Source organism: Amblyraja radiata, chromosome 3, assembly GCF_010909765.2.
Source record: "Amblyraja radiata isolate CabotCenter1 chromosome 3, sAmbRad1.1.pri, whole genome shotgun sequence".
NCBI lineage: Eukaryota > Metazoa > Chordata > Chondrichthyes > Rajiformes > Rajidae > Amblyraja > Amblyraja radiata.
This window is the reverse complement of record NC_045958.1, coordinates 37,995,827-38,014,487: the sequence shown is the minus strand read 5'-3', so window position 1 is coordinate 38,014,487 and position 18,661 is coordinate 37,995,827. Positions and strand designations below refer to the sequence as shown.

The window sequence follows — 18,661 nt, the reverse complement described above, 5'->3', positions numbered from 1 at the left end:
ACGCAGTAGTGATGATCATTTCCTATTGAAATCCTGAAATTGAGCTGTGCATGATTTATCTTCATGATGTATTTCCACCATCATTTCTACATGATGCTTTGCGCATGATGCATTGTTCATTTATCATCTTCCTTGCCACCAGATAATGGAACAATAATGTGTAACCCATGATTTTCGCTTCTAACATCTTGTAAAATAAGGAATACTCCTGCAGCAAGTTGACAAGGGATGTTGATGTAATTGAGACACAAGGAGATGCGAATGCTGGAATCCTGTGTAGAAACAATGTAGAGGAATAACTCAGCGAGTCAGGCAGCATCTCTGGAGGACATGGATAGGCGATGTTTCAGTTCGGGACCCTTCAAGTGGTGCCAACCTGAAAAGTTGCTTATCCATGTCCTCCAGTGATGCTGGCTGACCCGCTGAGTTTGTCCTGTACTTTGTATTCCAGAGGTGATTTAACTAATCCCCATTTAATGCATCAGCAGCTCTGAGTTTTGTAATTGTGATTAATTTATTAGCCAAGTATGTAAAAACATACAAGGAATGTCATACTTGTCATACCAAAAAAAGCAACAAGACACACGACTACATAAAAATTAACATACACGTCCATCACAGCACACTGTGATGGAAGGCAATAATGTATTATCTTTAGTGCACTGCATGTTTTCCATTGTTGCTGGTACCCAGTAGCTATGCACAGTGGAGATGCATGCTGCGATCTCTACAGAGTGTTGACCAGGTGGTTTAAAAGTATCTTGGGGCCACTCATTGCAGAGAACTTGTTCTGTGCCTCAGATCACTTTATATATGCCTCAGATCACTGTGAGGATGTGCAACCACAGATATTTGTCACATCTTCCTCCTTCCATCTGCATTTTCCTTCATCACCATGGTAGCATTTTTGCTGCAATACTGGAGGCTGTGCAACAACTTCTCCAAGGTTGCCAAGATTCCAGCAGAGGAGATGTGTCAGCTTTGACAATTGCAGGCCATTGACATTGGGGAACTGCACCGGTTCTGTTTTAACACCGATATAGGGAACGCAACTTTTTTTTAAAGTTACATTTTTCTAATGTTGCTGCTTTTTTGTTGTTGGGATTTGCAGTAAACAAAGTACTTGTTCAGCACACCTAAAAGGGAGATTTCAATTTCCGAGCACTCTAATTTGAGCTGGGCCATTTTCACTTTGAGTTCAGTTGGTTAAATCTTTGTATTATTGTACTAATTCTTGTAAAGCCTGGAGGAACCAAAGTAGAACCCCGCCAATAATCTGTATGTCAATAACTTTGGTAAGGGTGGTGAAAAGAAACTTGTTAAAGCAGAGTTTTGACTGATGTAATTTTTCAGTTATTTTACATGGGCTTGTCGCACCTGGATAATGTTTGCACATGAAACTGATCCAATCATGATTAGTTTAACCAAATGCAGAAAGAACATGCCGATGAGTCCAAAACTAACAATATAATTGTATTTATTTGAGGCTTATGCAGGAAACCTTTATTCTCTTTTGTTTATTTAATCAGGCAATTCCAAGGTCACACAGATGGAGCCAGCTGTATTGACATTTCAAATGATGGCACCAAACTTTGGACGGGAGGTTTAGATAACACTGTAAGGTCCTGGGACCTCAGAGAAGGAAGGCAACTGCAGCAACATGACTTCACATCCCAGGTATTTGGAGTTCTAAAGCTATTACCAATTTATTTGCATGCCTTAATCACATTTATATTTGAAAAGTAAACATTTGCAAGAACGTAATTGAAATCTTTCACCAATTACTTTCACGAGTTAATGCACAAATTATTACAGAAAAGAACAAACCTAACTGAGGGAGTAAAGCATGTGCGGTATAAGTTAGTGTTTCCAATTTTGACAGGTTTTAGAGTCAAAATAAACAGATGGGCAGAAAGCTGCAGCTAATAAAATGGTTTGCGTCTCTAAGCATTCAGCTCAATCAAATCAAAAAACGATGGTTTTGTTTCTCCCATCAGTCTTTCTGTGTGAAAGTGATATGAATATAAAAAGAAGAAAGACAAATATATTACTTAGACTTTCTTTTGGGGACTTTTCTGTTTTTCAGCATACAAATAGACAATAGGTGCAGGAGTTGGCCATTTGGCCCTTCGAGCAAGCACCGCCGTTCAATGTGATCATGGCTGATCATCCCCAATCAGTACCCCGTTCCTGCCTTCTTCCCATATCCCCTGACTCCGCTATTTTTAAGAGCCCTATCTAGCTCTCTCTTGAAAGCATCCAGAGAACCTGCCTCCACCGCCCTCTGAGGCAGAGAATTCCACAGACTCACCACTCTCTGTGAGAAAAAGTGTTTCCTCGTCTCCGTTTTAAATGGCTTACTCCTTATTCTTAAACTGTGGCCCCTAGTTCTGGACTCCCCCAACATCGGGAACATGTTTCCTGCCTCTAGTGTGTCCAAGCCCATAACAATCTTATATGTCTCAATGAGATAACCTCTCATCCTTCTAAACTCCAGAGTGTACAAGCCCAGCTGCTCCATTCTCTCAGCATATGACAGTCCCGCCATCCTGGGAATTAACCTTGTAAACCTACGCTGCACCCCCTCTTTAGCAAGAATATCCTTCCTCAAATTAGGGGACCAAAACTGCACACAATACTCCAGGTGTGGTCTCACTAGGGCTCTGTACAACTGCAGAAGGACCTCTGCTCCTAAATTCGATTCCTCTTGTTATAAAGGCCAACATGCCATTTGCTTTCTTCACTGCCTGCTGTACCTGCATGCTTACTTTCATAGACTGATGTAGAAGGACCCCCAGATCCGTTGTACTTCCCCTTTTCCCAACTTGACGCCATTTAGATAGTAATCTGCCTTCCTGTTTTTGCTACCAAAGTGGATAACCTCACATTTATCCGCATTAAACCTCATCTGCCATGCATCTGCCCACTCCCCCAACCTGTCCAAGTCACCCTGCATTCTCATAGCATCCTCCTCACAGTTCACACTGCCACCCAGCTTTGTGTCATCTGCAAATTTGCTAATGTTACTTTGAATCCCTTCATCCAAATCATTGATATATATAATGTAAATAGCTGCGGTCCCAGCACCGAGCCTTGCGGTACCCCACTAGTCACTGCCTGCCATTCTGAAAGGGACCCGTTAATTCCTACTCTTTGTTTCCTGTCTGCCAACCACTTCTCTATCCATGTCAGCACTCTACCCCCAATACCATGTGCCCTAATTTTGCCCACTAATCTCCTATGTGAGACCTTATGAAATGCTTTCTGAATGTCAAGGTACACTACATCCACTGGCTCGCCCGTGTCCATTTTCCTAGTTAAATCTTCAAAAAAATTCAGAAGATTAGTCAAGCATGATTTCCCCTTCGTAAATCCATGCTGACTCGGACCGATCCTGTTACTACTATCCAAATGTGCGGCTATCTCATCTTTTATAATTGACTCCAGCATCTTCCCCACCACCGATGTCAGGCTAACTGGTCTATAATTCCCCGTTTTCTCTTTCCCGCCTTTCTTAAAAAGTGGGATAACATTAATTACCCTCCAATCCACAGGAACTGATCCTGAGTCTATAGAACATTGGAAAATTATCACCAATGCATTCACGATTTCTAGAGCCACTTCCTTAAGTACCCTGGGATGACCATCAGGCCCTGGGGATTTATCAGCCTTCAGTCCCATCAGTCTATCCAACACCATTTCCTGCCTAATGTGGATTTCCTTCAGTTCCTCCATCACCCCAGATCCTCTGACCACTACTATATCCACTATGTCCCACCTATCCCCTCCCCGGGATTTCTGCCCCTGGCTCAGACATGAGGGAAAAAGTTTATGGATCTGAACTGCCAGAGTACTGTACATAAGATTAAACTAGACAATGCAGAGGTGAAAATGGAAATGCTGATAAGTATTATTGCACACTTGAGGAAAAGCAGGGTCAGTCATTTACAGCCACCCTGTTAACCGAGAACATGGTGGTTATATTGTGGCAAGTCACTCAATTGAATGCCAGGATGTGCATCCAAAATACCTGCATCAGTACCCATTGAACTGGACTAAAATGGCATTGAGCAAATATACAGAAGGATTCCTATGAATTATCAGAGAATGTCTCTATCAAAGATGGATCTGTTGTAGTTCTAAGCTAAGAGAATCTGCACTAGATATGATAGGAATATACTGGATCTAGTTACTTGGATTGAGGAATTAGATTTCAATAAGTATCACAGCATAGGGAGATTTAAAAATCACTCGCACCTAAGTGTACTTTAGCGCACCTAACCACACCACTCATTAGATGCCGGAGTCTTCAACTTACAAGGCGTGCCAGGGTTATGGACTGCAGCTCAAACAAGATGGTTTAAAAAAATGATAGTTTGATGGCTGCCATGCAACTACCTGGAACAGTATGACAATATATATAAGAAAGTATAACCCAGAATGAGAATGCAAGGGACGCAGGCAGCGTTTTTCATGGTGCTGTGGTAGTGCACCGCAACCGCCACTACCACAGATGGAATTTGATGACGTCCATCTGACAAGGAATGTAAGCTTGGGCTGAAAACCCAAGCTGTTACTATGAAACGATGGTGGTTTAGCTGATGCATGCAAGTGTTATGCACTCAGAAAAGTCATGTGCTACAGAAGTAAAAGGATGGCCGTGAATGGGAATATGATAATTCTAGACGTGGGCTTGCAATTAGGGTAGATAATGTAAATCCAAAGAGCACAAAAGCATTCTTTGAGAGTCATCGATTTTCAGTAACTGAGTGGCAGACAGTAATCGCTAAGCAAATGAAACATTTTGCATAGGTCAAGAGGTTGAGCAGGAATGAATGAAAGCAAAATACGAGGAAAGAAAGTAATGATTACAAAAGAATCCATGCCGACAAATAATATAAAAATATACCTTAAAGTAATGAGTAAGGTACTCAACCCTGCTCTTATGATTTGACCAGGGTTGAGTATCCTGATGTAAATATTCCAAGGGGCAAGGTAAGAGCAAGATAGCCTGTAGTGAATATTCCGGGCTGAGAGTGTCACTCTAACAGTGGCAATTTCAGAATAATGGAACTATTCACTAACTGCAGTAGAGAGTTCAAAGGAACGTTATAAAAAGCCTTTGTGTAATGTGTGAGAACCTGTTCATAGATGTATTAGGAAAACAGCTGTGTTACTACAAAAGCCCTCAAGCAAGGTGAGATGCAACAGACTCACTGTAGTGAAGTGCTAATCATTGGGTCTGGCAAAGTTGACACAGAAAATTGTTTGTGAATTTTGTGAAGAACTTCAACCCACATTGTCTGTACTGAGCAGGATGCCAAGACCAACTCTTATCTGCCTGCACATAATCCATATCTCTCCAGTCCCTGCATATTCATACGTCTATTCGAAAGTCTCTTAAATGCCACTATTTTAACTGCCTCAACTACCACCCCAGCAACATGATCCAGGCACTCACCACGCTCTGTGTAAAAAAAAAACTTGTCCCACACATCTCCTTTAAACTTTGCCTTCTAGTATTTGATTTTTGCATCCTGGGAAAAAGATTCAGACTGTTTATTCTATCCATGCCTCTCATAATTTTATATACTTCTATCAGGTATCCCTGCAACCTCTGGGGTTCCAGAGAAAATGATCCAAGTTTGTCCAACAGTTCCCTGTAACTAATATCCCCAAATTCAGGATCATTCTGGTAAACAACCTCTGCACCCTTTCCAAAGCCTCCACTATCCTTTCTGTAATGGGGCGACCAGAACTGTATGCAACGTGGCCTAATCAAAGTCCTATTAAATGGCATCATGATTTCCTAACTCTGAATCATGCCATTTATTGTATATTTTCCCCTTTCATGTGACCACCTTGTACTTGCTCAGATTATATTCCATCTGCCATTTCTCCACCTATTTCTCTAGCTGATCTATATCTCGCTGTATAGCTTGACAGCCTTCCTCACAGTCTGCGCCTCAAGCAATATTGGTGTCATATGAAGAGTTCAATGCTTATGAGACTTGCTGTTGATAGTTGAATGGGCTGAATCAAGCACAGATGGAACTATGCATTGAAGGAGAGCTGCATTTCCAATATACTGAAGATCTTCTCAAGGTTGTTGTAGTAGGCATGGACCTAATAAAATCAACACTATACAGCACAGCAAGAACACAAAGGAGAGACTGAAAACAGTCATGCCCGAGATGAAAGCCTAGAATCATTCCAGAGAGGGATAGTCAGAGGAGGTGAATTTGTGACCAAAGTTGACAATTGGAGTGAGAAAAGATGCAGTGCCTTCATAAAGTTATGGTGGAAGTCAGAATACTAAACGTGTGAAAGCAGATGCCAAGATAAAGTGCTTTTAAGAAGAATCCAGAGCAAAAGTTGTTGCAGCTGAGTAGCAACATCTATGGGTGTCCAGTTTTGTGCCAAATACATTGTTTAGTTGTTATGTGAGCAGCTTTCGTGCAGGTAGACAACACGAAAAGATGGTGATCCAGGATACATATACAATATATTAAGTCTTGAAGGCAATTATATTGAGGCAGCTATTGTGGAACCGGATGTGAAACTAGGTTTGCATGAGGAGTGGTTGGGGAAACCATGCACTGAAATTACTAATGTCTGGAATGGATCTTTCCGAGGTGGCAAATGCAGCTAACTAAAAGAATTCAGTGAACTAAGAGAGAAAATTTGCAACTGTATTTTACTGTAAATAGTTAACAGTTTTTGCGTGTATATATATATCTCCAAGGCTCCATTAAGAACTGATTACAGTCACATGATATGACTTCATTCATTGTTGTACTCACTTTATTTGAGTTACTACAGTCAATAAAATATGTTTTACGTATTGCTCTATCTCTGTATGCTTAGAAGAATGAAGAATTGACAAACACTAGGTGACCATACAATTACATTGATGGATCATCGTAATATGTGGCATGTGGTGTGCTTCAAATCCAGACATGGATGTCCCATGCCGCCCATTGATAGATCTCATACAGGGTACAAATAGACAGTTTCCCCCAGGCTATTGAAGAGGAATTCTCTTGGTATTCTCATTCCTGGTTATTTATCTAGAGCTTTTTGCATAACTACGTACATTGGTTTAATACAAATATACTTTGCTCTGGTACATTATAAATTAGTTTCCCACCATATTCTAACATCCAATACGAGAGTGACCATTTGAACAACGAATAAGAAGACCTTTTGATACTGTAAACCTTTTATCTACAAACAATAACATATCCAGTCTGCATTACAGATGACAATTTATTGCAATTATCAATTTTTTGATAGTTTCTAATCAATCTAGACTATACAGATAACTATTTCATTTTGAAAGTGGTAAGCTGAACTAAAACTATCAAAAAGTGTTGAAATAATGCAAATACAACTTTGGTATCATAAGTGTATATCTATCACCATTCTCTATTTTAGAAAGAATGCCTCCTAGTATTCCAGAGCAAAATTACAATTAAACACTAATTTTCATTTTTCTTTCTCGAAGATCTTTTCTCTTGGATACTGTCCTACCGGAGAATGGCTCGCTGTGGGAATGGAGAGCAGCAACGTAGAAGTACTACATGTAACTAAACCGGATAAATATCAATTGCATCTCCATGAAAGCTGTGTGCTGTCTCTTAAATTTGCGTACTGTGGTAAGTCATAGTCATGCAGCATTTGTTAATGCCAATCAAGATGCCCCATCTAAGCTAGTCCTATTTTGCCTGTGTTTGGCCCGTCAGCAACTGTTATACTATGCCATTAATCGTTTACTGTATGGAATAGCAAGGCCGTTTTTATTAATCCATCATTAGCCTCAAGATTCTATATCACAGGATTGAATTTGCAACAAGATTAATTTTATCCAGAGCTAGATGCTAAATATAATCAGCTGCTCAGTGCACATGAGCAACATATCTGGAAATTTGTTCTCAGATCTCTATTAGTGGCTCAGTTATGCCTGGTTGGATTAATGGCATTGCCCGGTGTGTAGTGATAACCTCCTTAACTCATCACTCCTTACCCACCCAAACTCAACCCTGTCCTCTCCATCTTACCGATTCTCACAGCTTCCTATGATGTGCAGTGATAGAGCTAGCCTTCATATATGCAAAGTGTTCAAAACCTGCTTAGCTGCATTGAATATCTTGGGCCTTGTGTGCAAACAAATTAAATACTTTGGGAAATATTTCTTCCAAAGTGAAATATCAGCCATGATGTGGTATTGTTTCACTTTGAACTTAAATGTTTCAAGATGTGATCCATGACGTGTCATATTTTGATCCCAGTTAGATTTACACTTGAAATTATCTTTGTACTCTAGATTAGGAAGTAGAAACATTTACCTTTTTAATTGTTTATAAATATCAGTTTAAAGTTTTTTAGCTTATTGGTTAGTGAGAATACCCTTGCACTAGGCTGCAATTCTACGACCATTTTTCATCTAACTTTCAGGAAAGAATTAAGGTTGGTAAGGGAGGGAACTTGAGGGGTTGCATTCAAAATGAAGGCAGCCTTAATGATACCAGTGCTGACTAAATGCTGATTCCAACTTATCCCTGCTAAGAAATTGAACCAGTCTGAGAAGTACATGAAAAAGGGTCATCCATGTTTAACGTGCATAACCTAACATCAAGACTTTAAGCCTGATAGCTTTTTTTGTTATGTAGTTATATGCTTAATTGTATAGTACATTTAACCAGCCTAATATTTGTCACAAAGCATTAAAGGTTCTGACAGGTGGTAAAGGGCCTGTCCCACGAGCATGCGACCATGCGGCAAGAGCGACCTAAAGGGCCGGTCCCACCAGCATGCGCCTGCATGCGGCAAGCGCGACCTAACGTGGTCGGTTGAGACGTACGGCCTCGCGGGGCCGGACCCACTTCGATTGCCGAAGTCGTATGGAGTTGTGCGGAGTTGGTCCCGACATCGCGAGGGGCTCCGAAAAACTGACCGTGTTCAAAAATTCCACGCGGCAACGGCCTGTCGGCTCGCAGCCGCCTCGACGCCGTACGCACAGCCTCGACGCCGTACGCCCGTCGGACTTCGCTCGAACTTCACGTCACTCACTCAACCTCCGTGCGTACGCCGTTGAGGCGGCTGCGGGCATTAGGCAGGGCTCTCGCTTAACTTTCTTTCCCTGTTGCCAGCCGGGCAACCTTGGCAGCTTTTTAGGTTGCCAAATGACAGTTTAGGTGGTCATTTAAGATGGCTTGCATGACGCGTGCGATAATGTGCTCGGACGAAGTGCGTAGTTACCAGACGGAATTATACTCAATGAAACATTCACATATTATTTCTGCTTCAAATAAAGTCACAAACTAAACATTCACCAATCAAGACATGATATATCCCACAATGACATGCAGCAAAATTATAAGGCAGTATCTCAACTCTTTTTACACATTGCAATTAATGCAATTTCTATTAGTTCTTTCCACTTCCAAACAAAAATGTGGTTGTATTATTCAGCGTATGATCAACCTGTGTCAATAAATCCTGGACCATGGTAACATATATGCGTACGTATAGTTGTGAATGTTACTCATTAAATAACTGATATTCCATGTTAAGAGCATTGATTTGCCGTTAAAATGAATTCTGTAATAACGTGTCAATGGTAGCAGTGACAATCGAACACTGCGGTTTTAATGTTTCACGTGTTCACAATTTAATTAATCCATCTTTATGGATTAAAACAAATAACAACATTGGGAATTAAAACATTTTATTGCATTCCGTTATCAAACATAGTCAATGTTCGCTCTGAAGACATTTCCAGGACAATAGGGTCAGGGAGGGGGGTGTGTGTGAATCAGTGCGGGGTGAATAGATGGCAGGGGGGAGGGGGGGTTAGAAGGCAGTCGGTGCAGAATGGATGGATTGAGGCAGGTGAATTAGTACGTGTTGGTTGGAGTATGTAAAATTGTGAGGGGAGAGCACGGGGGATGTCAGTGGTGTTGAATGGGGGGGTTCAGTACGGGATGGATGGGGTAGACAAAAGTGCTGGAGAAACTTAGCAGGTGAGGCAGCATTTATGGAGCAAAGGAAATAGGCAACGTTTCGGATCGAGACCCTTCTTCAGACTGTTCCCCCCATTCTTCTTGAATGGGATCAGTACAGGATGGATGGGGGGAGATCAGCGCAGGATGAATGGAGTGGGTCAGTACAGTGTGGATCGGAGGGTCTGTGCAGAATGAATGGGGGATCACTACAGGATGAATGAGGGGAAGGTGCAGGGTAAATGGAGGGTGGGTCAGTACGGGACGAATGCGTGGATTAGTACAGGATGGATGGGGGATCAGTACAGGATGGATGGAGGAGAAGTGCAGGATGGATGGGAAAGGGGTAAGTACAGGGTGAATTGGGGAACCAGTGCAGGGTGGATGGGGGGGTGGCAGGAGAATCAATGCGAGGTGGATAGGGTGATCAGTGCAGGATGAATAGATTGGGGTCGGGGGGGGGGGGAGATGGGGAGGGGAGCACAGGGGATGTCAGTGAGGACTGAATAGAGGCGGGAATGGGGATCAGTGCTGGATGTAGAGGAGTGGTCCCAGGATAAGGGTGGAGGGGGCGTACGAGAGAGAGAGAGAGAGAGAGAGAGAGAGAGAGAGAGAGAGAAGGGGGGCGAGGTATGGAGGAAGGAGGGTCAGCGCTCCTCGGACAACATCGCCCGCTGCCTTGGCCGTTGGGAATTCCTCGCCACCGCCTCCCTCCTCCGCCAGCCAACGGGGCCGAGCGGTGCAGCTCAAAGATCCTATAGCTATAGTATCTTTGGTGCAGCTGCATCAGAAGTGTCGGACCGAGTGACGGGCGCTGAACAGTGAGCGACAGCGGCTCATCTCCTCCTCCTCCCGCACCCCGCACGCCCTGATAAGGGCCACTGCTTGCAAACCCGCGCTTTCCATACAAACCATCCCGCACGCCGAGGCCTCCCCCTCCCTCCCTCCTCCCGGCCTCGGCGTGCGGGAGGGTTTGTATTGAAAGTGCAGGTTTGCAAGCAGCGGCCCTTATCAGGGCGGGCGGGGTGAGGGAGGAGGAGAAGATGGAGCCGCTGTCGCGGTCCGTCATTCGCTCCGACGCTTCCTCACCCCGCATCTAGTATCTATCCCACGCAATACAGCCGTCACCGCCGACACAAAACGTTGCGTTCCTTTTGTCCAGAGATGCTGCCTGACCCGCGGAGTTACTCCAGTTTTTTGTGTCTTATCTTCGGTACAAACCAGTATCTGGTTGCCAAGCCGGGCAAAATTACTCGGCGTTTAGTTGCTCGGCGGCGCTTTGAGTGGTCAATGGCACCCGGGCAACCGTTAATTTCGAGCCCTGTTAGGTCGCGCTTGCCGCATGGAGTCGCATGCTCGTGGGACAGGCCCTTTAGGTCATAAGTGATAGGAGTAGAATTAGGCCATTTGGCCTATTAAGTCTACTCCGCCATTCAATCATGGCTGATCTATCTCTCCCTCCTAACCCCATTCTCTTCGTAAGGCTCTCCCCACGCCAACCCCCCACCCTACACTATTCTGTCCCTTCCCACCAGGCATTCTTGGGGCCGGGCCTTAGATTTTCCCATTCAGAGTAAGGTGTTGTAAAGCCTTGATGTGCTTGTGATAGATATCTCCAGGCACGTGGAAATCCACCACTGTCTTATCTCCATGTCCTCACTCCCCACAGGAACAGGATGAGTAAGGACGTTGGTAGCATGGAGTTGACAGCGCAGGAGGGGCTGGTGTTAATAAACTCAGTTTGATCCATCAGTTTAGGCTACCTTATTTCCTCATGTTTAGGATGCTATTGTCTATACTTTGGGGAAAAAGCTTATCAAAGCCGATCAGAAATGTTTGATGAGCATATCCTAATTGCAATTGCCATGGAAGAAATTCATATAAACAAGTTGAGAGCATTTATTTTGAAAATTGAATGCAAATAATTTAAACTCTTTCATTTTGATGATCAGAAGAAAAAGTGTTAAATAAAGAATAGAACAATAGGTGGTATGTTTAATATTAAAATTTGTCCATATATTGGCTGGCAAATCTAATGATTTTTGTTGTATTTCTACAGGTAAATGGTTTGTAAGCACTGGGAAAGATAACCTTCTGAATGCGTGGAGAACACCGTATGGGGCAAGCATATTCCAGGTATTCTGTGCGAAAACAAATTTAAAACTAATAATTGCTGAAAAATAATGTTAAGGAAAATATTATAGATTCAGAAAAATGGGAATCTATGATAATTTTGTAATGGTACCACTATAGGCAATCACAAAATATTGTGTGTAAAGGCATAACTGGATCAGTACCATCCTTTGATAGAAAAAAAAAGCCCCCCTTGTTCTGCCTTAACTTTATGTGATAGACATTTTATTAAAGATGACATTATTTTGTAAAAAAACTTCGAAAGGAAAAAAGATTTGGAATGGGTAGATGGTGGAGAGGGTTTGCTGATGTTTAGAGAGTTATTTATGCAATTATATATTCTGATGAGGAATCAACTGTCTAACCATGTTTTGTACATTCTAAGTTAAATAGTTCTTATAGAGGATAAACATCAATGCGCCTAGCACCTACCTCTTGAAGCACACCACTCGTCACAGGCTTTTGGTCACAAAAACAACCTACTGTCACCATCCGCTGCTTCTTATCATCAAGCCAATTATGTATCCAACTAGCTACCTCTCCATGGATCATGCGATCTAATCTTCCAAAGAATACTATCATGCAGAACCTTATCAAAGGCCTTGCTAAATTTCATGCAATCTATGTCTACCACCCTGCCCTCATCAAATTTCTTGGTTACTTCCTCAAAAAACTCAAGCACAATGGATTAAAGTGTTACAGTTCATGTGAACTTCAGATGCATTGCTCTCATTGGCTCCTTGTACCGGCTCAAAGGAATATAGTCAAGTTGGTCAGACAATCCTCTTCTTAACAAATCTCAATGGTTAAATAGCCCTTGATTAATCAGCCTTTCCCTGTAGAATTGCTAAGATTTGCATGCCACTGGGGTAAAACTAATTGGCTTTTGATGATGCTCTTTATTCCTTCTTTCCTTTTTAACTCTAGCACCATTACTGCAGCTAGGGAGTCTCAAAGAATGCAATTTCTTCCCTTGCTTCATTTTACTGCCTATGATATGTTTCATCAAGTCCTGAAAAGTTATCTGCATACAAAGATGCTGAGCCTGTCATGTCTTCATATTTACTGTGCTTATCCCATCCAATATTTCACACTCCTTCATCTTGATTTCAACATTGGTATCATTGTCCTCTTTTGTGGAGATAGTCCTGAATAAAATTATCCACATCCTCTACTTCTACATGTAGAATACTGTTTTGGTCCTATCTCTCTCCTGAGTTATCCTCTTACTAATTTTGCAATTATAAAATGACTTTGGATTTTCTTTAATTGTACTATGAATATTTTTGATGTCCTGTCATTGCATGCCTATCATTGTGAAATCATTCTAATTTTATTCCACTATTTCTTTCTACAGTCGAAGGAGTCATCATCAGTGTTGAGCTGCGATATCTCAGTGGACGATAAATATATAGTCACTGGCTCTGGAGATAAGAAAGCATCAGTCTACGAAGTTATTTACTGAAACTATTACTGAGAAAGTGTGTTTAGAACTTTTTTTTAATATAAAAAAATCAAGATGGCATCCTCCCGGACATCCGTTCTTTACGGTGAAGTTTAACAGTGATACCCGAGGACTGAAGATCACCAGACCAATGATCGACTGGATTAAAAGAACCATTGAACTGGGCGCAATTAGCTGTTTTGGTAGTACCAAGAAATTTCCAGGACCCTGCTTTGTAGAACCCTGGATTATTAGAAGAGCATTTGAATCCTCTCTGACCTCACATTGTATTTTTGTTATTGCCTGAATTGCTGCATTTGTGGAGTTGCCTAACCAGATGTTTATTTGTTCTTTGAAAAAACATTCTGTCCTTTTGTAGTGCAATGGTGTTCCAGATAAACCTGGTTCCTGCTTTTGCATCTTGTGAAATGTATTTTGTAACTTGTTGGAGCTCAAACATTTGTACAAATTGTAAATATTCCGTTTAATACAGTAAAGACAGTATTGAATCAAATTAGGGTTTGGAACACTTATTTGAAAAATAGTTTATTAATTAATGTTGCCTTTGCATCAAACTCAAAGTGAGTTCACGGAAGAAAAAACAGCGCCTTTCTTCAATTAAGTGTTTCAGCTGGAAAGAAGAGAACTGAAATTAGTCTCCAAATAGGCACAGGATAAAATGAGTGCATTCATGATATTTTGTCAGCAAGACTTGATGTGCAATTCCTGTGTCACTAAATGTGGGCAACAGATGCAATAATTTTTGGTTTAGGCTTTTTCTCCACCCATTTAAAGCATTCTGCAATTTCACACATCAGTGGTTTAAAATGCTTTCCAGAGTTTCAAGTTTCAATAGTATTTATTTGTCATGTGCACCGGATATGATACTGTAAAGTTTCAGCAAGTAAGACTTTAATTGTTCCGGTTCGTATCTGGCATGTATGACAAATAAACACTCTGTAAACTTGCTGGATTATCACCAGGTTTTGGAATTATCTTTCTTATCCTGTGCCTGTGGGCTCTCTTGGAAGTCAGCATGCTGAGAACCATCTGCAGCCTGGTGGCATGCCCATAAACACTGCCTCCTTCAGCATTGATTAGACACCATTTTGTAGCTTCAATAATGCTCTCTTGGATCTTGACCAAAATCGCTTCTTCTCTCCTTTTGAAAATCGGTTTGCTGAGAATCCATCTGTGCTCCCGGCAGTGCAACATGCATTCTAGTAGCCAAAGGCTGACCTGGCTGTTTTATAACTTTGTTGTTTTGCCTTAAGCCTTTCTTAAGATTATGAATTGTTTTGCAATATTGGTACACATTGATTGAGGGACTGTGGTATACTGTGCAAATTATATTGTTCTCCAGAGGTAACTTTCATTTGGTAATGATTTAATTCAGCATGAATACGTAACAATCAGAGAAGCAGTCAAAAGTGGATCATCCATTTCTATCACTATCCTGTTCTTCTCCCTCTCTTTCTACCTATATCTCATCCTCTTTGTGTTCCTCACTTTTTGTTTTTTTTCCATCTCTGGCCTTTAGAGTTTTAGAGTTTCCTTTATTGTCATTCAAACTTTTAGTTTGAACAAAATTGCATACCTTGCAGTCATGACAGAAAAAAAAGCAACAGAACACACAATGAACACAGTTTAACACAAACATCCATCACAGTGAATCTCCAGGCACCTCCTCACTGTGATGGAAGGCAAAAAGTCTTAAAGTCTTATCTCTTCCTTGCTTATTCTCCCGCTGCGTTGAGGCGATCCAGGCTTTCGATTTTGGGCCCCGCGCCGGGTGATGGTAAGTCCCGCAGCCGAATCCAAGCTCCGCGAACGGGCCGATTCAAACACCGCGGCCCAGGGCGGGCAACGCTGCCACCCTCCAGTCCAGCGGACGAAGCTGTTGTTGCGGGAGCTCCCGAGAATCGGTCGCCAACCTGGGACCTGCGCGCTCCCGATGTTACCGTCCACAGGGCCCGTGGTTGAAGCCTCTGATGCTCCGAAGTCGGATCGCAGTCACAGCCTCCGAAGTCGGCCAGCTTCACGATGGTGGGTCCACAGGCTCTGCCACCGGAGCCTCGAGGATGGTTCCATTTGGAGGCCGCCAGCTCCATGATATTAGGCCTCAGCACAGACGGAGATACGACAAAGAAAAGGTCGCATCCCCACTGAAGGAAGAGGTTTAAAAAGGTTTCCCCCACACTCCACACATACACAACAAAAAATAAACTAAAACATACATCTAACAAGACAAAAGAAAACAAAAAAACGGACAAGACAGACAGACTGCAGGCGAGCCGCAGCTGCTTGGCAGCACTGCCACTTACGGAATTGGTCATCCCTTCTGCCTATCAACCCCCACCCCTCACCTGAATACACACACCTGCCATTTGCCAGGCTTTGTTCTGTTCCCACCTCTTTTCCGGCTTCCTACACTACTACAATCAATCTGAAGAAGGCCCCTGACCCGCAACATCGCCAATCCATGTCTACCAAAGATGCTGCCTGACCTGCTGAGTTACTCCAAAACGTTGTTACTTTTTAAAAAGGAATAATCGTCCTAATGAATGATATGGGACTAAGATTGAAAATCTGGGCTGGCTGAATAAGGGTCTCTAAAACTTTGTATAATCAAAACAGAAAAAAAGTATTTTAATCAACAAAGAAGATTCATATATATAATTACTTCACAGATAATCAAAGTCCTTATTGTTGTGACTTGAACATTGTCTTCATACTTAAGTCTTTTTTTCCTTCATTTCTCAGGTCTGAGCACGGCATCTTGTATTGGCCATTCCTCATTGCCTTTAAGGTGGGGATGAGCCACCTTCCAAGAATCACTGCTGATCGTGTGGTGAAGGTTATCATTCAATGGTTGTGGGAAAGACGTTCTGAGGTAGAGTGGTGCAGTGTTAGAGCTGCTGCCTCACTGTGCCAGAGACCTGGGTTCCATCCTGACCTTGGGTGCTGCCTGTGCAGACAGGGGCGGAAAATCCGGGGGGGCCAGAGGGGACACGTCCCCCTCATGTTTTGAGAGGTGGGGGACATCCCACCCCCCCCAAGTTTTTGTGATCCCGATTTTAAAATCTCCGCTTTCCGCGAGGCAGTGGGGGTGGGACTGCTGATCGCGGGCGCGATGATAGGTGGAGGGAGGAGTGGGGGGGGAGGGGTGTGGGACTGAGGATAGAGCACGGCGATTGGAGGAGGGAGACGTGGCACAGACCTGCGCCTCATCGGCAGGCAGGATCGATCCCGGCCGGCTCTCCGGCGCTGTCCCGAGTGCCCCCCCCACGGGTGGCCAGAGACGTTGGCAGTCAGACGCGAGCTGTGACTAGGTATGTTGCAAAGCCTACCTGAAGCGTCGCTGAAAATCTGTCGCTGCGGGTGTGCGCGATTTTGGCGCCGTTTAGAGGGGGCGGGTTTAAAACGAGATTTTCTCTAGGCTGTTCAAATCGAAGATGTTCAGCCTAGTTAATTATTAACGAAAAATCGCTGGAAGACCCCGTCGTAAAAGCTATTATTAGTTTTAAAGGCCTCGTATAATAGTTATAGTAGTTTAAAAATCAACCTCTAAACCCGCGAACACCAGCAACCGCAGGGTCTCATAAAGCAAATAGCAGAAGGTAGGCTGTATATTTTTACATTAAAAAGGGCTTCTAAAGATCCCTTTATACAAAGTTTAATATTGCGAGTAGCTCATTTTGGCCCCATTATATCCTGCAGTATTTTTCTCGGCATTTGAGGCACAAATCTAGCGCAATGTGAACGTTCTAAACCAGCGCGTTCACAGGATCCCACTAGAAAGCTGATTTAAATGGACTTTAATTTACAGCAATTGAACACTAAATTCCTTCCATTTGGTCTATAAATTAATGTAAATGAGATTTAAAAATCATGTTTTATTGTGAATTATTTGTGAATATTATTTGGACATTTAGGCTATTTAAAAATGTTAATCATTTATTAAGAAATGGATAGATGTTTAGATCTAGTAATTGAAGTCTGAAATTAGCTACAATTAGGTAACTAACTAATTATATGCTTTAATTTCAGGTCATCCAAGTAAGATAATTTTATATTTGTTTCAGAATGCTTCAATCTATGATAACTGAAAATTTCATTCAGTTCTCTTAATTTTTAAGAAAGTTATGGGCTTTTGACTGTTCACGATCACAGCTTTTTTGTTATGTCCATAGAAAATCAATAGGGAACAAGATGCTCATTTCCCAGTATGAAAATGGCCATAACTTTTTAAATACTTGAGATATGAAAGTGAATTAGGTGTCATATTAAACTTATTTTTATGCTTTATCTGATGGGATAAATTGCAGACTTGATTTTTAAAATCTCAAAATTTTGTAACATTGCTACTGTGACGCCAGGCCCACAGCCAGCGCAGAGAAACAGCCCTAAACCCAGCACAACTGTGCCTGTCCCGCCAGGTGAACCTGCCTGGACTTGTGGGAAATATGGCCAGTGCAGAGAAGCTGCGCTGGTATCCCGACAATCCAGGCTGGGCTGTAGTTAACCCGGTGAGACAGGCAGAGTTGAGCTGCATTTAGCGCTGGATTGAGCCTCCGAAGCCTCGTGAGTGTGCGCATGCGCGCGCAGCCGCCAAAAAATTGTGCCCCGTCCCCTCCATGTTTTGATAGCGAGTTCTGCTCTTGTGTGCAGAGTTTGCACTTTCTCCCTATGACTGCGTGGATCTTCAACATAGTCGGAGGTCTTCAACATGATATTTTTTCAAACTCTCCTAAACTCTTCTAAACTCGCCAATTAGGTCGCCGCAGTGGGACAGCCCCATTAGGTTAGATGTTGCAAGCAATAACTTCTGAGTTAAATTGCATTTTTTAGGAAATTAGCTTACACAGTTCACCCTAGACTTAGACTAGACATTACACATTGCACAATGCACATTTCCTTATACTAATTTATTGCATTTGTATTTTTTAAGGAAATACTGCAGATGCCAGGAAATCAAGCTGGGCATCTAAACTTGTTGCAGACTCCTAAACACCTTCCAAAGTCCACAGAATGTGCTTAAGTTAATGGGGTATTAATATTTCAGCAGTTAGCTGCTGAC

The 18,661-nt window shown here is 42.4% G+C and overlaps 1 protein-coding gene across 11 annotated transcripts in view; it reads left to right on the top strand.

The window, feature by feature from the left end:
- Window positions 1–14,095, top strand: part of tle1 (TLE family member 1, transcriptional corepressor) — a 124,671-nt gene extending 110,576 nt beyond the window's left edge. For all 11 annotated transcript variants that reach the window (XM_033017622.1, XM_033017616.1, XM_033017613.1 and 8 more), the window contains 4 exons: window positions 1,530–1,677; window positions 7,508–7,658; window positions 12,064–12,140; window positions 13,495–14,095. In XM_033017622.1, the coding sequence (XP_032873513.1) occupies window positions 1,530–1,677; window positions 7,508–7,658; window positions 12,064–12,140; window positions 13,495–13,602 (484 nt within the window). In that variant the 3' untranslated portion in view covers window positions 13,603–14,095. The remainder of the gene's footprint in view (window positions 1–1,529; window positions 1,678–7,507; window positions 7,659–12,063; window positions 12,141–13,494) is intronic.
- Window positions 14,096–18,661: the final 4,566 nt, after the last annotated feature.